General features: G+C 47.5%; 1 protein-coding gene and 1 long non-coding RNA gene across 4 annotated transcripts in view; one reads left to right on the top strand and one right to left on the bottom strand.

The window, feature by feature from the left end:
- CAMTA1 (calmodulin binding transcription activator 1) overlaps positions 1-24,720 on the top strand; it is a 724,612-nt gene that overhangs the window by 505,605 nt on the left and 194,287 nt on the right. For all 3 annotated transcript variants that reach the window (XM_082229744.1, XM_082229743.1, XM_082229745.1), the window contains exon 5: positions 4,105-4,176. In XM_082229744.1, coding sequence (XP_082085870.1) covers positions 4,105-4,176 — 72 coding nt within the window. The remainder of the gene's footprint in view (positions 1-4,104; positions 4,177-24,720) is intronic.
- Positions 5,554-12,164, bottom strand: LOC309536588. The gene is made up of 3 exons (XR_014221651.1): positions 11,857-12,164; positions 9,447-9,530; positions 5,554-5,853 (listed from the first exon to the last, which is right to left on the bottom strand). It is a non-coding gene; the product is annotated as an uncharacterized lncRNA (long non-coding RNA).

Consider the following 24,720-nt stretch of genomic DNA (forward strand, 5'->3'; position numbering starts at 1 on the left):
TGACATTTCCCCCCTCCCACTAATCCCGTTATGGGCCCAGCTAATGATGTAAAGCCAGGAAATGCTCTTATTGTTTTCAAAAAAAGATATACTTCTTCTTTTCCATTGCGAAAAGGATCTTTGGTGCTGAAGAATTATACATCTGAACTGGTGGAGGCAAATATGTGGGGATGAAATAGCTCAGATTCCAGCATCAAGGAAGATATATGGGTCTGTGTGCACGGGCACAAGGATTGTAAATGAAGGCAAGGAGAGGATGAACAATTGAGTTTAAGGCTTTTGGTTCTTATCCTGCTCTGACGGGGTATGGTTTGTGGGGTGCTGGGCAAGACCAAGGCAACCGTGGGAAGAAGCATGAAGCCATCCACTGGCGGTGGAAACCAGAAGTATGAGCAAGTGGCATAACACTTGGGATGTGCAGGCTTGAGAAATAGCCAGGGCACAGTGAAAACCAGCCAGGACCAAGGACAGCTCAAAGGCCACACCAAGTTGCCTCAACAAGCAGCAGAGCCCAACAGAACCTTTGTCTTCTGCTGCAGACTCTGATGATGGTGTGGTGCTCCAAGATCTGGCTTGGGCCACAGATTCCTTCTTAATCACTGTCATCTCCAGTGTCAGCTCACATAGGAGGGCACTCCGCAGTCTGTACACTCCCAGGAGCTTTTGGGGTCCTAGTCCAACCTCAAGCCCTCCACTTCATAGAGATCTGCACACACTTCTCCCACAGACACTTCCTTAGCCAAATGTGTGGAGTCAGGAGACGATGCTGGCCCTTGCACCTCTTCAAGGCACTAGCTGTATTTCCACATGATGCTAAGCCATGCAAGGGCAACCCTTGGGTCCACAGCTGGCACAGCTGCTCAGAGGAGGTCAATAAGCTTGTTTCCATTTCTGAGGAGCCACAGTTTAGCATTACACTCTAAAAGGTGGTTAGTCTTTCTTGAAACAAACCAGGTTTGTAACCCTCAGACTGAAGCTGGTTAGTCTCAACAAACCATTGTGACGTTTAGCTGCGGTTTGTTTGTGTTCAGATGTCATGAGGTCAAAAATGGAAGCGGAAGCTTCTGAACTCTGCATTGTGGCAGAGGTAGGGAAGGGGAAGCGTGCAAGCCAAGCATCATTGTGTGGGGGTTCTGTGCAAGCACAACCACTGTTGAGGTTAGGGCTAGGGTTTGTGAGTATCCCAAACCCAACCTCCGATAAATGCTTTGTATGTTCTGTATGTTGCATACATCTCTATGCTTGCCCATTCTCACTTGATCCTGTTATGCAGAAAGGTGCCAGTATTTCAAACCTCCTTTCTTTTCTTTTTTGACATTTCTGCATGTTGGATTCTGAACCTGCTGCTATCAGGGAAAAATAAATGGGAAGGAGAACATCACCCAGAAACAGGGTTAGTGACTGCAGGGTGATTTCCAGGAGAGACCTACAGCAGTGGGAAGGCGTAGCATAGAGACAAGGCAGTGCACAAAGGCATGACAGCTGGTGGCTGATAATAAAGTCAGGGCATGATGGATATCCGTGATTTTCTCTGCCAGTGTGAAAGGCTACAGGTACAGATATGTGTCCCAAACAGGCAGCAGGGTTGAGAATGTTATCATCAGATGCATGAAATATCAGAAATGCCGCCTCCTTCCCCACAGACACTCTCAGGGCCCTCTTGGTAGTTTCGCCACCCGCAGAAGTGTTGGGAATTATAGCCTGGATGAGGGACTTCTCTGTGGAGGCATCTGGGACTCCCTCCTCACAGAGGGACACCTTTCTTCTTCACTATGCAGCCTCCAGCGTATGCTGAAGATGCACCTCTTTATCCTGACTTTTGACACCTGTGATGTGTCCTTTCAAGGCCCGCCCCATTGCTGTGGTTGTAAGCTGTTCTAACTGTTTGCAGTTTCCATTGTTGTAATATGCCCTGGGAGCTGCCGGTATTGATGATGATGATGATGCAGAAAGCAACTTGATGGTCAAGTTGAAGTGCAGCTAAGCAAGTTGCAGATAACGGACGGTTCTTTAGGTAAGCTTTACTCACAGTTGACCCGCTGAAATGGAGGAAGTCAAGTCCATTAATTTCTATAGGTCTACTGTACGTAAAACTTAGCTGAATGCCACCCAATGATATATGTTCTGTTGTATTTGGCATCCATTTGTCTCAAGATAGAATGGAGTGCAGCTCTGGGGGGTGACTTCCCCGAGCTGTAAGCCTGGGTAGTGTATATGGAGGTCCTGGACTGCCCAGATGACAAAACCCCCCTCTAGACCTCACTAATGCTGTCCAAAGGAAAACAGAGCAATACGTTTGGCACCAGCTTGGCTGCAAGAGTTGCCAGAAGGAGATGTGCAGTGAAATGTTTGTGATGCATAAGAACGATTCACCTCTGTGTGCTTAGACAGTGCTTGAAGAGGTGCCTTTCTCAAATGGGCTACATTGTCCTTTGTTAACCTGGTACTTGCCAGATACTTTGGACTACAACTCCCATCAGCCCCAGTCAGCATGGCTGGGATGGATGGGAGTTGTAGTCCATAAAACATGGAGGGCACCATGTTGGGAACATGTGTAGTACACGGCAAACAGTTAAGCCAGCTACAAAGGACAACGTGAATTCAGATCCACTCCACCTTCAAAAAGCACATCTGCCTTCTTTTGTAGATGAGGGTCCCAAAGATCCAGTGCTAGCCTGCAGACTGCAGAAATATTCAGAGGAATCCAAAGAACTCAGCCCTCATAAAAACAGACACAAATAATCTCTCCCTCCAGAGCTGATGGAAGAGACCTCTGGCTATCACCAGCTCCTGGGATGATTCCTGAATGGCATTTTGTGCCGTTGGGAAAACTCCTTAAGAAATCCAGAAATAACTCGGGTGGGGGAGTTAATATCTTCAGAAGGAGAAGTGGCATCTCATAACTTATTTAGTTTTGGTATTTATTTCAGAAGCAGAGAGGCAGGAAGCAAAAGTTTCTGCTTTATCCGAGACCTGCTTTATCTTAATCCTCTGCTTTATGGCATCCGGGTGCTGCTAATATTTACACAGAGCAGCTCGTTTTAAAATATTTACAGTGCATATAGCTCTTAATAGCGTTAATATTTTAAAATGCTTTGGCACTGAAGGGTGCTAAACTTGCTTGCTGAGGCAGTATTAAAAAAAAAGGCTCCAGTGGTAATAACTTGAAATCCAGATCAGTTTGGCACCTTTTCCCTTCTCTTCTTCCCATGCAATTTTGGAGCAAATGCGGCTCCTTCTGAAATAGAAGCTTACATAATATTGCCCTGTAGATCTGTGAGCCTTTCTGGCTGCACCTTCTTCCTCCTCGCTGGCGCAACCGGTGTGCACCAGGAAGGCATGTTTGGAAAGCTGAGAGGGAGCTGGTGACCTTTCACCTGAGTGAGGACTCTGCCCTATATGCCCCTTCCCCAGAAATGCACGTACTGCTTTGCAGGAAAAGTCTTTTTTTAATAAAAAAATATTCAAAATTATAATAAGACATATTATCCAAAAACATATCATCCTTGTCCCTCCCCCATTTTTCCTCCCTCCCCCCTCCCAAACAAAACCCACCCACCCCCCGACTTCCCTCAGTTCCAGTCTTTGGTTTCTCTAAGAATGCTGTTTTCTGCATGTTACAAAGTTGTATAGATCCTCAAACTATTTAGCTGATTATTATCAATGAAAAAATTGTGAATGTTTATTCAAAACCTGCCAAGGAGTCCAGTTCTCTTTGTTGCATCTTCAGATACTTTGTAAAGGGTTCCCATTTCATCCTTAAAGTCACAGTTATCCTTGTCCCATAGCTTATATGTCAGTTTTGCCAGTTCTGCATAGTCCATCAATTTTTCTTGCCATGATTCTTTAGTTGGGGTTTCTTCAGTCTTCCATACCAGAACTCTCATGGCCGTTGTCGCATACATGAATATGTTTTTCAACTTTTTTGGCAGGCTTTGCAGGAAAAGTCTATGTCTCAGTTCAGAGGCAGAAAGTCTCCAGGCTCCATTTGCCAAGAGGCAGCCATGGAAGTGGGGGTGGTTAGAGCTGCTGTGCTCGATGCAGATTCATGGTTTCCCTCTTATAACTCTGGATTTTCTCTCTCTTCTTTCTCCCCATCTTTAGTGCCTGTATGGTTGCTACGTCCATTCTTCAATCATCCCCACTTTCCACAGAAGGTGCTACTGGCTTCTTCAGGTAAGACATGGCCTTTGTATCTTATGGTGAGAAGCAGATCTCTTGAGGATTCTGGAGGGATCCCAGCTACCTCCGGTTTGGGGAAGCGTTTCAGTCGCACAAATGTTGTCACAGATGTTTTCTTTGCCACGTGGTTGGAAATGAAATGGTTGCTTCTTTTTCAAAGAATTCCTGTTGGCGGACTCCATTGTTGTTGTTCGTGAGAAGGGATTGGATGAGGAGACCTGAGTTTTCTGTTTCTTGTGGTGTGTTGAAGGGACAACTGCAGAGGCATTGCAAGGCCAGTCTGAGGAACCAAGACTGGTGGCTTTGAAAGGGAACAATTTGCACCAATTGCCCCAGCAGAATGAAAGAAAGCTGGCTGGCATTGAACAGAGGTGGGAATAGGTGAACAACAGCACTTGGATTAGGAAGGAAATTGGGAGGAGGGGGGGAGTGCAATTTTATTTATGGTATCTTTACCTGAGGCATCAAGGTCAACTATCTTCTTTGGTGTCAAGTTGTAGGTGAGGCAGAGAGGATGCAAGGCCGAGAAGGAGGAGAAAGTGAATGGCGGCCAATTCAAGACCTCAAACCTCACCAGAAAAGCCTTATTACTTGTGAGCGCCCAGGGGGCTGAAAGTCTGCCTGGTCCCCTCTTTTTGCCTGAGCCAAGTGTTGGTGGTAGGGCTCAAGTTGCAGACCCCCTTGACACCCGTCCGATTCTGGTAGGCTGAGGTGCCCTTCTGTGCTGTGAAGTTCAGTTGTAAGCTTGGTGAATACTGGCTGAGCCTTGGGCGTCTTCTCCATCGAGCCCTGCCGGCGAAGGGGTTTTCTGGCTGTTGCCTCTTTTTCCAGTTACGTCTGCGTTACTTACTGGCAAAGCTTCAGGCCTCGCCGTTGAGTGGAGATGATTTGTGACTGAGTCCGGGGTGGGGAAGCTCTTTCCTCACTCGCCCCTTCCACTGTGAATCCCTGGGCTGCAAGTGGTGCAGAAATTGTGAGCTCGACAGTTCAGCATCTCTCTTAAAAAATAAATCTGGCCTGTGTGTCAGTTTGAAATGGGACGTGCAATCCTGAGTAAAAGGGAAGATTTATTGTGCTGCCACTGTAGGAATGTTTGTGGGTCTCCCGTTGTTTCCATGTGAGAGGCCCTGCAAGTTTGTGAGGAGACCTGAGGATGCTTTTAGAGAGAGGTGGCATGATGCAGGGGGTGCCAATAGCCTGTTCCATTTTGTAAAGCATAGCAAAATAAACTCGTATCTAGCCTCTATCTATTGGTCGGTCGATCTCCCATCAGTTGTTTTAAGGATTGCTTGCTGTCTACTAACCACAAATCAGCTACTTGAACATTATTTCCACATTGGGATGCAGGTTAAGGTTTGCGGCTCAGTGTTTAGTTTGATTTATTTATTTTTATTTTTAAAAGGACGTGATCCTGAGAAAATGGGCTTCATGGTCCCACCCTTCTGTCCCTTGACCATCAGTGGGATCTACTGGCTTCTAACGGTTGTGTGGAATTCTGTGTCAATCAGAGGAAACTGGCGGATGACAGGGAGAAGATCCAGCATAGGGCTGCAAAATGGGTTGGGGAGAGGACAGCGCTCTTTGCCCCTCCCTCCTTATTTGCTCTCCTTTCATCTTCCAGAGTAGTCCAAAGGGCAATCAGGCCAGACAGAATGTTCATTTCCAGCTCTGCTATAATCAATGGAGAAATAAACGTGTCAGCGTTTAAGAGTGATGGCATTTCCGTTTTTGGCTGACATAAGAACAGAAAACTTTTTCCAAAGCCCTGAAATCCAGGGTCCATTTTCTTCTCACTGCCTCCCTGAGTGAACTTAAGTTGAGTTGAGTTTTTTGGGTTTTTTCCAAAAAAAATAATATTAATTTTCACAAAATTATAAACAAACAAACATAAATCATAACCTTATTAAAAATTGCACTTATTAACATTGTTAAGTGACTTCCTTGCTTCCCCTTGGTTGAATTTCAATGCATATCCTTTTAACGGTTTTCCAAATCACAGTTCTTATAAAATTTAACTTGAACATTAACATCCTTAAATCTTTTCATTTTGAAATTAAACATATTAATTCATCACCTAACTTATATAAGATCCTAAGCCAATTAATTATCTGTTGAGTTGAGTCTTGGCCTACTCTCCTGAGGAACCTTGGGAGACCAGACTTCGTACCTCAGCAATCAGGCCTCTGGTCTGCCTAGGCACTGTCTAGATCAGCAGGCATGTGCCCAGCAAAGACCTTCCCCAGCCCAGCTACTGGAAAAGCTTATTTAAGAAAGAAAATTGAGAAGGGAGGCCATTGAACCTGGAGCATTTTGCTCTGATCAGCTATTTCTTTCTGACCTGGGAGTTGCGGGGGGGGGGGGGGCAAGCAGGAACCCTTGGGCATTCTGAGGCTTGAGATGTTGTCAAAAGGAGCTCTGCGGTTGTGAAAGAGCCAGGAATGTGTAGCCAAGCAGAAGTCGCAATTTAAGGGAGTGTGAGGTGGTTGAAGGGTGGCAAGAAGGGGCAGGCAGCTCAACTCACTGTTGGGCTCGGAAAATCCAGAAACCAGCTCAGTTAGTCCAGTTACACACCCTTGCAGATTCTGTTGCATGCCAGTTTATGTCACTAGCAGCACGGCAGGGTTTAAATCCTGCTTTGTGCCTGGTTCTCCTCTGGTCACTGCTGTGGGGCTGGGGATCTGCCTCCTGATGGAGTGAGTGGGGGTGAGGAGGACAGAGCTCAACCACTGGTCCAAGGTACAGAGGCTACAGCCTGCACTCCTCCCACCATGAAGGAACTCTTGGCCCTTGGGTGCCCCCTGTCTGCATCAGGGAGAGGGGCTGCTGAGCTGGTCAGTATCAGACTCTACCAACTAACTGGATATAGCCAGGATGAGGTAGGAAAACTGTCTGGGACTGTACCACTTTGAAGACGGAAGGCTCACAAGACTGAATGTTCTGCTGCAAACATATATTATCTCAGCACAGAAAGCTAGGATATCATAGAATCATAGAGTTAGATGGGCCCCTGAGGATCCCATCTAGGCAGCTGCCCGATATGAGGGATCGATCCTGCAACCTTGGCGTTATCGGTACCACACTCTAACCAAATGAGATATCCAGCTATCAAAACCTGGGAGAATGTTAGAGTAGCCTTCTTCTCTCTGACACCTGGTTTTCCACAGGCAGGGTTTTTTAATTTAGTTTGTTTTATTGACATCAGAGTCCAGCTGGCCTTAAGGAAGCCGCTGCTTAGCCAGCTTCAGCCCTCCTCTCACAATTGCAAAATGAGGATCATTTCCTGGCAGCGTTGTTGTTAAGATTGATAAAGGCATGCATGCAACTTCCTTCAGAGTGCTTGACAAGCGTGATGAGTTCCTTGGAGAAAAAGGCGGGATATAAAGGAAATAAGTAAAGTAAAATAAATACAGTGGTACCTCGGTTTATGAACTTAATCTGTTCTGGAAGTCTGTTCTTAAACTGAAACCGTTCTTAAACTGAGGCGCCCTTTCCCTAATGAGGCTGCTAGTGCCCTTCCACCATTCGGATTCTGTTCTTAGACCGAGGTAAAGTTCGTAAACCAGGACACTACTTCCGGTTTTGCGGAGTCCGTAAACCGAATAGTTCTTAAATAGGGCTGTTCTTAAACTGAGGTACAGTGGTACCTCAGGTTACAGACACTTCAGGTTACAGACTCCGCTAACCCAGATATAGTACATTGGGTTAAGAACTTTGCTTCAGCATGAGAACAGAAATCGTGCGGCAGTGGCGCGGCGGAAGCGGCAGGCCCCATTAGCTAAACTGGTACCTCAGGTTAAGAACAGTTTCACGTTAAGAACGGACCTCCATAATGAATTAAGTTCTTAACCCAAGGTACCACTGTACATTATGGCTGTAGTGTCATTGCTTTGGCTTCAGTTGAAAATGGCCGTTTGAAGGGGCCTCTAGCTCTTTCCTCACTCCTGTCTCATGACTCTGTTCCATGGATCTTTTCCTTGGTGGGAATAATCAGCTCCTCAGTGAATCCCTCCTCTGCCTGGAGAATTGATGGAGATTTGGGCGAGCCGACCAAAAGCCCCTTTTTCTGGTGTGAGCTCGTCCATGAGCAGCTCTTGCCTCACAAAACTAAATTGCCTTAATCAGCCCCAAGGACGGGTTGTGCCTTTGTTGTGCTGAAGTGCGAGCGCGTGATTCATTTGAGCATCTTCCTGGCGGAAATGGGCATCCTTCGACCACCTCCCCAAGGTCAGACAGCTTTGCAAAGAGAAAGCGTGGGGATGGGGAGGCAGTGGGCAGAGATGGCTAATCCCCTTTCAGATACCTCCATGAGGCATCCATTCCGCGTCAAGGGTGAAAGCTGGGATAAGGAAGATGGAAAGCCTTTGCAGTGCCAAATGAAGCATCCATGATCAGAGTCCTTGCTGATACCTCTATATCAGAGCATGACAAGGGAGGGATTTGGGGCTCAGGGCTGTGTAAGTGATTCTCGGGCAGCTCCTGGCCATATGTCATTCCAAACATGGTGTTCTGTGCCACTTTGACTTTTTGAAGCTGGAAATTTGGCATCCCCGTGGATGTCAGCCTCCACTCTCAAAGGCTGGTTCCCCACCTGAAAATCCTCTTGCAGTTTGGTGGAGAGCAGGGCAACTGGCATGGAGAGCAAGAGGCCAAAAGGCCCTGCAGGCTGAGTATTAAACTTTCCCCTGGGTGCGGTGCCAAGTGTTGCTACTGGTCAGTTGGCACTCCATCCAGGGGAACACCACCTACATTCAGCCTGTCCGCAAAGCCACCCACCCGAAGAGGGCAAACAGACTTCAGTGCTGAAAAACAGCTCTGTGAGCCTGCATGTGGAGTTTGCACGCAGCTTTTGGTGTCCTGACCTGAGCTTCTTTCAAGTTTGCAAATTTGCGTTTAGGCTCCCTAAGGACTTTTTTTTGGGTGTGTTTCTCCCCCCCCCCCCGCCTTCAATGCAAGAGCGATGCCAGCCAAACTATTTATACACGCAGTGGCAGTTCGACTCTCTGTCCAGAACTGGGTTCCTAGTTCATGGCAACAGCTTGTTAAAATTAGAAAATAGCTTTAAAAATTCATGTGCCTCTTTTGCGTTGCTGTTCCTTTTGCTCTCTAAAGCCAGAGCTATTCTCAAGCCTGTTTTTACCTTTGATGACCTGTAAGCAACTCAACATTCATTTCTCCATTGATGTGGGGGGGGGGGTGCTGTGCCTCCTCTCAACACTACCTCCAGCTTCTGCCCCACAAAGGCTCTCTTCTGTGAAACTACTTACTTTTAATGCTGGTAGACAGATAGTTTATGTCAGTTCACCCTTGGAGAGAGGGTCAGGCCAGGCATCTGTCTTGCTCCAAAGGCGCTGAGGATGTCTATGATAGAGTGGTGGTTTTGTTATTGTTACTGTTGCTGTTGTTGTTCATTTCCTTTCTCAGTTGCTTTATATATTTTTAAGCAAAACATCTCAAAGCGGTTTACAGCACATCAGAACATCAGATTGGCTCACTCCATCTGCGTGAGGTAGGGTTGGGCCCTGGCTTTTATATAGATCTCCCTCATCTGCAATTCCTGAAGCTATGCACGGACCAGAACTCCCGCTTCTCTTTTGGAAACTGCTCTCCTCCATTGTTTGCAAAGCAATCCTCTCCATGTTAAAAATGCATACAAAAAGAAGGATCTATAAAGGTTGAGATTCAACACTGAGTTGCTACAGATGTTCATTTCCTTTCTACGGGCTTTTCAGCTTGCCAAATGGACCAATCCCTTCTCCACTCCCAACCAGCGCTGTTTTGGGGGTTCCCTTAATACCCCTCCAAGACAATTCAGCGGGATGGGGGGTGCCTCATTTTGTAAGCCAAACTCCATGTGCAGAGGCTCTTACTGACAGGACCCATCAGGTGAATGCCACCCATAAATTTCCGAAAGCATTGTACAAAAACGCGTCACTAAAGCGAGAAGGTATCACATTTGAAATCGGAAGCTCAGGGAGATTGTAGTTTTCCCCTGAGCAAAACAACAAAAGAAGCCATTTCTTGTTTCTCGAGCCATCCTAAGCGCCCATCTGTTGGAATCAAAAGATTGCGCTCGACAATGCCATCAGAACAGGACCCTCTTTGACAAAAGATGAGCACCAATTAAACGGCTATTTAAGAATCCCCAGCTTAATCTGTATTAATGAGGCAATCAATTAATCATTCCGGATTAATGTTTTAAGCCCTACGATTTGCCTTTTCAAAGGACAAATGGTGATAAACAAAATGCCTGAATTGGTTGACTCTCCCAGCCCCCTTGGAAGAGACAGAGAGAAAAAGCCAGGCATCTGATCAGCAAACATTGATCATCTGGTTCTGGACTTAGATGTCTTTAGGTGGGGAATGGAAAACTTAGAAGTTCTCCTTCGCATGGGGTGAGGATTCCTCCCTGCATGTTCTGCTCCAACCTTGCGAGTTACCTCATCAGGGCAATGTTTCTTGATAACACCTTCCATGCTCTGGGTAGAATATAGGCATTAAATTGTTTCCTCCATCAACAGACACTTGAAAAAACATAATTGTGCTACTTCACCTCCAGATCTGTGGTTCACATTGAGGAGAACTGTTGCTGCCACAAAGTGTGGCAATGGCCCCGAAGATAATGGCTTTAGAAGGGGAGGCACAAGTTACCGTAATTCTTTTGAGGTGGAAATCCAAAGACCCGGAACCAGCAGGTATTTGTCGGCAGCTGTACTGCTGCAAAGTGATTTCACAGAATCATAGCATTATAGAGTTGGACGGGGTTCTGAGGGTCATCTAGTCCAACCCCCTGCAGTGTAGGAATGCACAGCTGTCCCATATAGGAATCGAACCTGCAACCTTGGCATTATCAGCACCATACTCTAACCAGTTGACCTTTCTACAGATATGAGTTGCTTTAATCTCGCTCACTCTCTGGCCTCTTTATTGTTCGTTTTTTTTTTTTTTAAATAAATTGATGATTTTATGCTTTTGATTGTTGTGCTCAACCTCAGGCTTCTTGGGAAAAGAAAGGATGGATGGGTGGATGGATGGGTGGATGGATGGATGGATGCATGGTTGGCAGGCAGACGCAGCCAGCATCCCTTAGTGAAAATCTGTGTAGTTTCTTAGCATCCTTGGATGCTTGGGAAGTGATCCTTCCTTCCTTCCTTCCTTCCTTCCTTCCTTCCTTCCTTCCTTCCTTCCTTCCCCCCTTTCTCGCCCGTGCTTAAAGGGTTTGCTTTGTGGAGCTCAGACCTCTTTATCTTTTCTCTGGGAAGTGCCATGTCTACTGGCAATGAGCAGAGTAATAATTAATAAAAGGCAGTTGAGCCCAGAGAGAGAGAATCCGCAGGTGACTTTTTTCCTGGGCTAGGGTGCCCTGTGTTGCATCTCAGGGTTTTTGCTTTCTCTCTTCGAGATGAGGAAGGGGTGAGGGTCTAGCTTGGAGGGTAAAACACTTGGCCGTTGGGTTGCAACTCTTCCAGCAGAGAAGATTGCTTCTTGGCCTTTACCTCTGAGATTTGAACCACTCCTAATTTATACCTTGGTAGGTAGGTAGGCTGGAAGGAAGCATCTTGTAATGAGGCTGCTTCTTGTATTTCCACATATTCTGTAGTGCCAAGAGATCCACTGCAGGCTGTGGAATAAATTTTAGTAATAGCCCTGCTTTCTAGAAGGACTCGCACTCCTCACCAGCAAAGGGAATGTCTTTCCTTCGGATGCAATCTGTGCCAGTTCCTTTTCAAACCCTTGGAAAGGCTTCTGCGCTAAGAGACTTGTTTGACAAAGTGAAGGACTCGTCTCTGTGTGTAGAGAGAAACACAAGTTTGTGTGTGTGTTTAGACAGCACCAGACTTCTAGCAATGGAAAACAGGCCTGTATTTACAGCGATTAATACTGCCAGGAATGCGAGTTGGCTTTGCTGTCAGTTTTGGCCCAGCTGAATGGCAGAATGGAGTGTTTCCCTTCTGCTGTTGAGAATTAGTAGCTTGGGAGGCTCAAACACATCTGGCTGTTGTGAGATCGCAGGGCTGGCTGCCATTTGCCAAGCATCATCCTGCTGTCGAGTTCACCGTTGTGATGCTGGTTTTCCCCCCAACTGCACAGCAGATTTGTGGGATCTTGGCAGTCTTAAACTCAAACCATACATTACTTCTATAGCATAGCATAGGGTTGGAGCCAATGTTGGTCCTACTCAGAGTAGGCCCATGGAAACAAATGGACCTGGCTAACATTGTTAATTTCAGTGTGTCAATTCTGAGTAGGATTTAGTCAGATAACAACCTATAGGTGCTGGCTCAAAAAGAAGCGGGCAGATTTATTTAGAATTCATCAGTGTTATGCTCTAAAAAATAAATGAAAAAATCAGTGTTAGGCTCTGTTCATTTAGGACTCAATCAAGACCTTGGCTTTCCTTTCCCATGAGAGCTTTTAAATTAGCATGGTAAAGCTGTATATAAGAAAATAGCAGACCCTCCAAGTATCCCTGTTTTCCAGGGACAGTCCTGGATTTACAGAAGCCATCCTGATTTCTTATTTGATCTCGGAATGTCCCCCTTTTCCTTAGGACGTCCCTATTTTCATCAGAAATGTGTTGGAGGGTATGCAGTTAGGCGATCCCCAAGCCAAGGAGATAAGTAGCTATACAACCTGTTTAGAAGATACCTGAAGGCAGCCCTGTATAGGGAAGTGTCTTAATGTTCAATGTTTCATTATGTTTTTATAGGTGTTGGAAGCTGCCCAGAGTGGTAACCCAGTCAGATGGGTGGGATAATAATAATATGATGATGATGGAATAGGACATCCCTATTTTCATTGGAGAAATGTTGGATCAGGCCAAAGGGGGCCCATCTAGTCCAGTTCTCACAGTGGCTGCCCAGATGCCTATGGTAAACCTGTGGGCAGGACCCATGCACAACAGCTCTCTCCCCTCCAGCAGCCTCTACACACTGGTGTTCAGAAGCATCACTGCCTCTGACTACAGAGGCAGAGCTTAGCCATCCTGGCTAGTAGCCACTGGTAGCCTTGCACGCCATGAATTTTCTGTCTAATCCTTTTTTAAAAGCTGCCCTGGTTGGTGGCCAGTTTCTGCTCTCGTGAAGGGGCACCATGTTCATCTTGGCTGCGTTTGAGCTTCACGCCTCCTGTCCCTCTTTTGCTTCATATCCATTTTTCTGTGTGCGTCTTGAGTTGCATCCGGTGTCAGACCTCCTCAAAGAAGACCCGTCGAAAGGTTTACTCTGAGCAGAACGACTACTGGGTACAAATCTGTGTGTGCTTGCCGGCGGAGGGTAGCGTTTCACACCTCCGACAAAGCTGGCTCCGGTCCACGAAACGTTTCTGTCACAATAAATCTGTTAGTCTTTAACAAGTCGCTGCTGCTTTTGTGGCAACAGACCAGCACGTCTGGTCCTCTGGAAGTTGCTCAAGGAGTTGCTGCAAAATTCCCCTGTATGTTTCGTGAGCAGTCTTCTTCCGCTTCATTTGGGGTCCCTTCCAAACTGGTGGCAAAGTTCTGCTGTTGTTGTTTTTTCAGGGTTTTGCAGCGCAGACCCCGTGTTTTGCAACACACACACACACACACACACACACACACACAAACAAACAAACTGAGTGGTAGATACCGTACATCAAACTGAGGTTCATAGTTAGCACCCCAAAAAACTCTAAATAATTTTTTATTAACTTTTTCATTTAACAATCCAATCATGTCACATTAGTTATTCCAAATTATACCAATAAATATCGAAAAGTCCAAATATTTTGCCAAATTTTAAATTTTTGTTGGGGGTTCCCATGCTTCGAGTTCAGTAAGGGTCCAATCATCTCATATTTCTGCTGCTTTTGGATTCACAAGTCCCATCTTTCGATCTTCTTGTTGTTATCGTTTTTCTTCTTAATAACCTCTGAATTGTTTCCACAAGTGAGTTAAGGCAAGCATTATTATGTTTCTGTGTGAACTTTGTAAGGCTGTCCCTTTTTTAAAAAAAGCTGGTAAGTCTTTTGTTTGCAGTAAATCAGCACACACAGCACCCAAAAAAACTCTTGCCGTCCCATTCATTCCTTGACCGTGCAGGCATCTGGTTGGCAGGCAAGTAGCTGAGGCAGGGAGTAGGCAGTCCATAGTGCTGCAGCCGTTTCTCACCCCAACGCTCCTCACAGGGTTGTTGTGAAGATAAACCTGTGGCAGGAGGGGGCTCTGTGTTTCATAGCAGCTACTCTGGGCTCCTTGGAGAAGGGATAAGCATGCTTCTTTGAACTGTGCACGGAGAATCCTCTCCTCTCCTCACTATGGTGCCTGGAGGCATAGCAATGTTTTCTTTGCCCAGAGGCATTCCGAGATAGCTGGTCCTCCAGAGGCTGGGGTGTTGGGTTACTTTTATATAAAGGGGTGTAAATTCATGCTGTAGATGGCATGTGTTAATTTACCACTCCCTTGGGAGAGAAGCACCATTACTGGGTGATAAAAGAGGCCCTAAGTGTGAACTCCTGCCTCTGTTAACCATAAATGTACAATAAAGGCACGTGTGTGCACTTGGGTAGCTCCCATTACAATAACTCTAACCCATCTCCACAAACACGCCCTGTCCGCCTTGAAATCATGGTTGGTAAGTAGCCCCTCTGCCCCCCCCCACCGCCATCATATATGTCTGCCTGATGTATAGGAGGGTGTTAAAAGCTCTTGTGAACTTAGCCAGAGGCTACATATTATCGCTTCATAACAAGGTGGCAAAGGCGTCTCAAATTGGCACCTTGACTGTAAGTGTTGACTTCACAGTATCTTAAATGGAGCTGAACTGTAGATTTTTGTTCCCTTTCACATTTCATCCCTTTAATTATTTGTCTTTTCAAAACTATCTCCCCTGCTTGCTGCGCCGGGGCGATAAGGTGACAAGGAAAGTCATAACAAAGGGAGGTCAGCAATACCTTTTTCCTTGACAAGAACATGGGCCAGGCAGGCTGAGGAAATGAATTGCCGGATGTTCATTCCGATTAGGCTGGGGGGGGGGGGAATACCAAGACACCATCCCCAGTTGCTGAGAGCGTGTTTGTTATTTGATTTGACCGTGTTGAGGATCCTTTATTTTCAAGGCGACAAGGTTTGCAGCTGCAAGTGTGTGCATGTTTGTGTGCATGAGGAAAGGGGGGTGAAGAAAGGCTCAGAGACGTGTTTGCCCTGGAAGTGCCCTCAGCACACCAGTCAACCCAAACGCCTGGTCAAGGAACTTGTTTTGGGATCTAGGAACACGCTGAGTTATGATGGCACTGACCTGCATTGTTCCCGGGGCAGGAGACTCATTTGCCCAGCTCACGATGCTCAGCGGTTTTCCAGATCTTCCTCCCAAGTTTCTCTTCCAGTTTGGATGGGTGAAGGAGGTTACAGTGGTACCTCGGGTTAAGAACTTAATTCGTTCCGGAGGTCCATTCTTAACCTGAAACTGTTGTATAGTGGTTAAGAGCAGTGGACTCGTAATCTGGTGAACTGGGTTTGATTCCCTGCTCCTCCACATGCAGCTGCTGGGTGACCTTGGGCTAGTCACACTTCTCTGAAGTCTCTCAGCCTCACTCACCTCACAGAGTGTTTGTTGTGGGGGAGGAAGGGAAAGGAGATTGTTAGCTGCTTTGAGACTCCTTAGGGTAGTGATAAAGCGGGATATCAAATCCAAACTACTACTACTACTACTACTACTACTACTACTATTCTTCTTCTTCTTCTTCTTCTTCTTCTTCTTCTTCTTCTTCTTCTTCTTCTTCTTCTTCTTCTTCAACCTGAGGTACCACTTTAGCTAATGGGGCCTCCTGCTGCCGCCACACAATTTCTGTTCTTATCCTGAAGCAAAGTTCTTAACCTGAGGTACTATTTCTGGGTTAGCGGAGTCTGTAACCTGAAGCGTCTGTAACATGAGGTAGCACTGTACCACTCTTTGCTCACCTTCAACAGATGAGCTGCTTTGCAGTGTTTTGTGAAGATCTTTTGTGTTAAACTCCTTACCATCTATGGGGCTCTTGACCTGCTCGGGAAGCTATTGCAGGAGTCATGCAACTCCAGGTTATCCCCCGCCCTTCTACCTGAAGGAGTCCAGGATGGCAACAGCACCGGCCTTGACCTGCTTATTGGTGTTCAGAAGGCATCTTTGCTAACCTGGCTTGTCACCTGCTGCGTCCAGGAGCTTGGAGGTTCTGGACGCATTGGGCTTTGGGGTCAGGATACCCAGGCACTTGCTAGCCCAGGTTTCCAACCAGCTGCAGTCAAACTACAGTGAGACCTCCCTGTGCATAGCCACCACTAGCAGACTAGTAATGCCGTGACCAGTGTGGATCAAGCCTTACCTTGCCCAGATTCTCTCAAGCTGTGAACTGGGTCAGGAGCTCATCAAACAACACCATCTCCTCAAGCTCATTTACCTCCTCTCTGTCAAGGAGCTACTAATGGTACCAGCATGGACAATGGTCCACAGTGGTGGGAGCTATAGTTCAGGAAGATCTGGAGGGCATCCTGTTGACTGCACCCTATCATGTATGTGATGTAACTCTGGGGGTAAGGAATCCATTTACGGCAACCACCATTCTCTTCCATCCTTAGAACAGGGATAGGGTACCCAAGGTCTCCCAGATATTGCTGGACTCCATCTCCCATTATCCCTGACCATTGGTCATGCTGGCTAGAGCTGAAGTCCCACAACATTTGCAGAGCCGCAGCTGCTATGACCCACTCCTCCATTACCTTAGAATGACACAGAGTTGGTGGCAGGAAAGGGTTTTAAAAAGAATAATCTGTGGCACTCACACACCTCACATGGACACACCCACTTTAAATCTTGGCAGATTTTTGAACATCATTCCTTCCCCTCCCCCCCCAAAAAAAAATTGTTTCGCATTTTGGACCCCAAATTCTCTGCCTGCAAAATGGAGTAGCATACTTGGCACCTATTTTTGGATCAGCACTAAGATAGGTAGACAGACAGATCTGTGTACATAATTATGGTAGATAAATCTATTGAGGTACCAGAAAGGTGTATCAGTACAACATCCCCTCTAGTGGAAATGTTGCCATTTTCTCTTCATCATTTCCCCTTTATTTACCTGCTCTGTAGGCAGGCAACCCACTCAGGTTGCCCAATTTGCAGTGGGTTTTATCTTCCTGTTCTCTGTGCTTTGATGGCATCATAATGCTATAGAAAGAAAAGACCCCACAGCTGGGGTTCAGCACAGAAGGTAGACGAGAGAGAGAGAGAGAGAGAGAGAGAGAGAGAGCATTTTGCAAAGTGTTAAGCAAGATTTATAAGGTTTTCACCGCTTCTGGTGGTGTGAGAGAACAGACAAGCTGTTGGATGCACGCAGGACTCTGCCTGACCGAGAGATGAATAAAATCAGGAAGACTTCTGACATCATGGGTTCCCTTGTGCCATGTGAGCACCCATTTGAGCAGGTCGGAAGGTAGCTGCTTCTAATGTCAGTGGCCATCTAGAGCAGCAGAAAAGAAAGCACACTGGACCACCAACTCCTTCTGGAAGAAGAAAAGGAGGAGGAGTTCGGATTTGATATCCTGCTTTATCACTGCCCAAAGGACTCTCAAAGCAGCTAACAATCTCCTTTCCCTTCCTTCCCGACAACAAACACTCTGTGAGGCGAGTGAGGCTGAGAGACTTCAGAGAAGTGCAACTAGCCCAAGGTCACCCAGCAGCTGCATGTGGACTCGCGGGGAATCGAACCCAGTTCACCAGATTACAAGTCCACTGCTCTTAACCACTATACCACAGTGGCTGTCTGGTTCAGTGCCCACTAGCTTCTTGCACCCTTTCCCCCAGGAATGCTGCCACCAAATGTTGCCAGTGATGCACTGTGGAGACCACAGTGGAGAATAAGAGCCCACATGCATCTGTACTGCACTCCTCACCTGTACTGCTTTACCATTGCTCCATTTCACTCCGTATTGCCTGCGACTCTCCAGGACTGCAGACTCAGGGTTCTCTCCAAGTCCTGCTTGGAGATGGCACTGGACAGGTGCAGGGGGACCAGATCTGAGGCATTTTGCATGCCAAGCAAACTTCTAACACGGACCTGCAATCCCTCCCCGTTTTTGAGCAGGCGTCCCAGACATGTGATTCCCATGTCAGAAGGAGGCGGTGGCGGGGCATTCCACGTGCTTTATCTGAGGCCAGCCACGCCTCCATCGATTCCTCCGGTCTTCCTTTCCAATCTCCAGTCTCCCGTCATAGTTTAGAGGACCGCGGCTGTTAAGCCCAGAGATAAAGGGAAGAGACAAACGGAAGCTGAATGAGATGCGGAGTCCTTAGAGATGGAAATTATTAATTAGACTTATTATCCGGAGCTTGTCAGTTGACTAATCCTTCGTGATGCTCAGGGCTTTGTGCTGCCAGGGTTGTGTCCCGTCAGCCTTGCGAAAGAATTGCTTTGCGATCAGAAGCACTAAGCCGGCTGCTTTGCTTGCTGTCTTTATTTGTCAGACCAAACAAGCGCTCACCTCTCTTCCCCTCGTACGTGGCGACGCCACAAGCAAAGCGGCCTGGAAAGCAAGATGCGACAACAGAATCCGGTGCTGCATTTCCAGAGACTGAGCAAAGCTTGGTGTTTCTCATGGGGAGAGGAGGAGAAGGAGGAGAAGTGGATCTTTGTGGCCACTCATGCTCCCAAGTTGGCTTGACTCTGGCCCTCTGTCCACTGCAGTGGGGAGAGATGGGGGGGCAGAGAGCCCTATTATGATGACCCAGCGCCTGACCTCCTCTCTGCGGCTGAGGCCAGGGGCAGAGGAAAGGAGGCAGGCTTGGTTTTGCGAACCTGGACCTTCCCTCTCTGTCTGTGACCTCCAGACCCACAGATAGGAGATATGGAACTGTCCCCCAGCCCCAAACTGGAACCTGAATTCAGAATGAAAGGACAAAAAGAGCAGGTATGCTTGTGAGAATGAATCTGCTCCCATTCCATGCAACTTTCTCATTGGTACTAAACCAAGGCAGGTGATGACTGCATTCTAATCAGCAAAGTGGAGGCGTAGTCAGTTTGATACAAAATAAGTCATTTTGGGTTGCCTTAGGCAAAATAAAGCGGCTGGCAAATTAAATTAATGGTAATAGCAGAGATATATTGAATCCTCAAGCATCTCTAAGGGGAACTCTTCCTATTCCTAAGCATTAATTCATTGCTGGATCTGACAAAGGTCCTTTTGGTCTGGCACGGCATCCCCAAAGTGCCCACCAGCAACATGCCTCTGAGTACTCACATTTCTGCTTTCTCAAGTTGTATAACATTTTTCTTTCATCTCGTGGGGGAATCTGCCTGATAAAGGCACTCCGAGGCACTGGAATGGACATAGAAAGAGTGGCAGCTACTTGTGCGTTGTTGTTGTTGTTTGTTGTTGTTGTTGTTGTTGTTGTCTTCATTATATAAAAGGATGAAGAAGAAGAAGAGTTTGGATTTGATATCCCGCCTTTCACTCCCTTTATGGAGTCTCAAAGCGGCTAACATTTCCTTTCCCTTCCTCCCCCACAACAAACACTCTGTGAGGTGAGTGGGGCTGAGAGACTTCAAAGAAGTATGACTAGCCCAAGGTCACCCAGCAGCTGCATGTGGAGGAGCAGAGACGCGAACCCGGTTTCCCAGATTACGAGACTACCGCTCCTAACCACTACACCACACTGGCTCTCAATCCACTAAAAGCATGAGCACAATATCAAATTAGTATCCAAATTAAGCTCCCAAAGCCTGGCTTGTTCTTGCCTGCTGCCTAAAGATAGAGGAAGGTGGTGTCTGGTGTTCTTCCCTGGGGAGAGGGTTCCACAAGAAGGGAGCCACCACTGAAAAGGCCACGTCTCCTGTTGCCACCCCCTGTGTCTCCCTCAGGGGACACTTGGAGAAGGACTTCAAATGATCAAGGCAGGATCCAGGTTGGTTTTGATGAGGAGACACATTGGGATCCTTAGGCTTCTTAGGCTTTATATGTCAAGACCACCACTTAAAATGGAGTCCAGAAACTATCCAGTAACCAGTGCAGACATGTCAGTATCGATGCTGCCCGCTCAAATTTTCTCGTCCCAGTTAGCAGTCTGACTGCTGAATTCTGCACCAACCACCATTTCTGAACCATCTTCAAAGGCAGACCCACATATAATGCATTGCAGTAATCTAGCCTCCAGACAGCCATGGCTAGGGCCCCCAGTCAAAGCTGATTGAAGGCTCTCCTTTCCACTGAGGCTTCCTGTTCCTCCTGCAACAGTAGTGGATCTAGAAGTGTCGTCCCCCCCCCACACACACTCAGGCTGCACACCTGCCTCTTTAGAGGGAGGGTCAGCCCATCCGGAGCAGGCCTGACCCCACCTGTCCAGTCCAATTGGCAACCTGCTCCGAGGCAGCTGTCAGGAAGGTGCGAGAGGAAAGCTCCAGCAGCCGCTTTGCAAGAGTTCAGCGGCTGCTGGTCTGGTCTTTGTCAGCTCCTCTTTTGATCATCCCGGCCTCTGCCTCAGGCGTGCCAGGCCCTGCGCGTCTCGATCGCAGGAGGGGGTTGCGGCAGTGTGGAGTGGCAGGCAACTGTCTCAGCTGCTGCTTGTGATGGGCGTTGAGTGTCACCTGCTGAGACAGCTCCTCTTGTTCGTTCCAACATGCTCATTTGCTGCCGCCGGAAACCTTGTTCTCATTTGCTCGCTTCAAACGGGTGCGGGGAAGAAGGGGCTCCATTGTGTGCCCATTTCCTCTGTGCGAGGGTCTAGGAGAGGCTTCCTTTGAGAGCCAGAGAGGTCAGTTGCCATCCATGGGGTTGGGGGGGAGGGGAGAATGGGGCTGGTTCACGAGGGTAGCAGAACAAAAACAACAGCCTTTATATGCCCATCTTTCCTCTAAGGAGCTCAAGGTGGCGGACATAATTCTCCTCTTCCCCATTTTATCCTCACAACAATCCTGTGAGGTAGCTTAAGCCAAGAGTGACTGACTGTCCTGAGGGCACCCAGCAAGCTTTATGGCTGAGTGGAGTTTTGAACTCTGGTCTCCCAGGTCCAGCAGCCTAACCACTAGGCAACCCTGGCAGAGTGAGGTTGGAAAGGGGTTGCTGAGGTAGTAGAACGGGCATTTCTTCCCAAAACACACACACAGGTGGTGAGTCCCAGGTTCCCCTTTGAAGCTCCCTCTTCCAGCAAACAAATAAGCCCAGCACCTCACTGAAAAAGATCCACACCCCTCCGGTTTTGTGCTTGCAAGGAGAACTTCATGTTGAGGAACCTTGAAAGCAGTTATTGCCCCCTCCTGCCGATGGAAGCAATGCAGGGAACAAGACTTATGTTGTTCAAGGGTTTAAAGCACTCCGTAGTCCTTGTGGTAATCCAGTATGTACAGTAATTGCCTCAGTAGAAGAAGAAGAGTTTGGATTTGATATCCTGCTTTATCACTACCTGAAGGAGTCTCAAAGCAGCTAACATTCTCCTTTTCCCTTCCTCCCCCACAGCAAACACTCTGTGAGGTGAGTGGGGCTGAAAGACTTCAAAGAAGTGTGACTAGCCCAAGGTCACCCAGCAGCTGCATGTGGAGGAGCGGAGATGCGAACCCGGTTCACCAGATTACGAGTCTACCGCTCTTAACCACTACACCACACTGTCATTGTCATTGTCATCCCACACCATATTGCAGATGAGGTGCCTGAGAAGGACTAACAGCATCCTGCTCCCTTCTCAGGCTACATGTCTCTTCCCAAAGTAACAGGATTATTGCAGCATGCTTTTTTCCCAGCCGGAGTGCATCAAAGCTCAGTTCCGGCACCTCTCATGTGGACACCATTGTGGGCCAGTGGTCCCTCCACCCACTTCTTGCCTTTACGTGCTTCTGAGAAGCCTAAAACAAACATTTCAAGTGCTGAGTCTGAACTTTTCTTAGATCTGTGACTCCACCTAGCTCCTAGCCATGATTGGTCAAGCTACAGGACGGGCCTCATTCATATTTCCTTTTCTTTGATCCATCTCCTGTGTTGCGGCAGCGGGCTTTAAGCTTTCCAGCCAGGCCTCTACCATTGCGCATACGCACATTTGTGCAAGGGCCCTTCCGAGATGCCTTAGCCATCCGCCCGAATCTAAGAGAGCGAGGGAGACAGGGGTGCATTCATCTGACCTGCCCCAGAACCAGGGGTGACCCCCCAATCCTGCTAGGGAAACGGCTTCACCATAGTTTTTAGCACCTCCGTGGGTGGTGAACGTGGCTGTTGTCAAACCGGCATCCGTTCAGGTCTGCCCCGAGTTGCCCGGCGACTTACTGGAGCAACTTCATGGAGAGTTCTGACACCTGTTTTTCTTGAAAAAAGACACTGTGCCTGTACACATGAGCATAAGAAGATCAGTGCAGCAGGATCGGCCCAAAGGGGTCCATTTAGTCCATCATTCTCAAAGTGGCCGACCAGATGCCCCCAATTGGCAGGACCCAAGAGCAGGAACCCTGTCCTGAACTCCTGCAGTTTCCAGCAACTGGCATTCAGAAGCATCACTGCCTCTGACCTATAGGATGAGTAAAAACCAGGGATAGCATCCAAAGGTTGAATTGACCTTCTGTTGATGTTCTGGCTCAGGAAGAGTGAATGTGGGTTTTACAAATGAGCCGCTCTTAAGAACACGGGACACATTTCACCAAAAGGTGTGTGTGTGTGTGTGTGTGTGTGTGTGTGTGTAAAATTTATGGGAAGTTGTAATATATCAAGGCCCACCTCTACGGACTGCACAGTGCAGAAATGAAATTTCCAACCTAACTTCATTTTTGCAGAGGTTTCTGCCACTTTTGTCTTGGGGACACACACACAGAGGGACAAAACCCATAAAGGTTCCTTCCCTGGGCATACAAAAAAAACCTGACATAAGTGCAAAACGAAGCCAGTGAGCCAGCCAGGAGCTCAAGTCTCTGCTTAAATAAACCATCAGATGTATTTTCCAGTCTGCCCTGGGATGTGCCAGGGTTGCTAATTGCTAGGGGTTTATTATCGAAATCCCATAAAAAAGAGAGTACTGAACAGGGGTGATTCGTGCTGGGCTGGGGGGTGGGGTGAGGGGACCAAAAAGTAGATTTAATGCTCCTGGCTCTGTGTGGAGCCGAGGTATCGTTTGCACTTTTACACCAGACTCAAGAGGCTGAGAGAGGCCTGTAGTTTTATCGCTGCGGCTTTGCTGCCATTCACCGCTGGCTCAGCCAGCGCCACACAAAATAGCAGCACCGCATGAGAATTGCCAGCAAGAACTGGGGGGGGGGGGGCAGATCTGGCCTGGATGGGACAAGTGACAAGTTGGCAGTCGTGCTTCTGCCAGCTGCTAGAAACCACTGGTGGGGGAAGTGTTCTTGGGCCTGGGTCCTGGGATCTGGTTGGTGACTGCAAGAATAGGATGCTGGGCCATTGGTTATTCTTATATTTTTTTCAAAGCAATTGTGATTCCCCAACTACCCCCCCAACACACACACACACACACAGCATAAGGCTTTATCGAGGTGACCTTAGTTTGTTCCACCTTTATTGGCCCATAACCCGAGAAAGTTCCGTGGTTTGATATATGTTATTGGCACACATGCATACATCCCTAGATCTCATCTCATGATGATGCCCAGGCAGATTTGGGAGCCCTTTGCTCACAGAAAGGTCTGATGTGTCTGAGCTGAGTTCTGCTTGGTGCAATGACTGAGATGGGAGATGAGAGATGAATGAGATGGGAGAGTTGAGATGCTTACATTTGACTGCACTGGCAAGACAGCAAGAAGGAGCCAGTGTGGTGTAGTGGTTAAGAGCAGTGGACTCGTAATCTGGTGAACCGGGTTCGCTTCCCCATTCCTCCACATGCAGCTGTTGGGTGACCTTGGGCTAGTCACACTTCTTTGAAGTCTCTCAGCCCCACTCACCTCACAGAGTGTTTGTTGTGGGGGAGGAAGGGAAAGGAGAATGTTAGCTGCTTTGAGACTCCTTCGGGTAGTGATAAAGTGGGATATCAAATTCAAACTCTTCTTCTTCATCTGTGTTCCTGGGTTTCTTTTGTAGGCTGTTGCACTTGGATATTGGGATCAAACTGATAGCTGTCTAAAACAGGTTCTCTGGGACAACTGAACTGACCAGGTGAGCTGTAGATCAGTTTAATGTGAGTTCCCTTACACCCAGAAGTCCTTAAAATGACCCAGGTTTTTATTCCTTCACATCTGCAGGTGTACCTCTTAGCTTGCTAGGTGTATATGCTTGCTAAACATTTGTCCTACAAATCCTCCGAGGTGCTTAGGGTGGCTGATGGCACTCCTTTCACATGCACAGTTTAAGTTCATAAACCAAACTCCTCAGTTCTGAACTGTGGATGCTTCACTCATTCTTCCTCTGTTTCCTCCCCCTCGCTGCTGGTGCCGCCGTTGCAGCTCAGGCACCGCTTGGTCCCATCCCACCCGAATCTTTGATGCTTTCCATGAGTTATCTTCGCTGTGAGAGCCGAAGTCTGACAACAGCACAGCTCAGTGGGAAACAAAATCAAACTAAAGGCGATGTGATTTTTTATTGAGTTCTTGTACACCAAAGATTAGCCTCTCTCATTTTTGGCAGCACTTAAA

The sequence above is a fragment of the Podarcis vaucheri genome, assembly GCF_965113315.1.
Source record: "Podarcis vaucheri genome assembly, chromosome: 7".
NCBI classification, from domain to species: Eukaryota; Metazoa; Chordata; class Lepidosauria; order Squamata; family Lacertidae; genus Podarcis; species Podarcis vaucheri.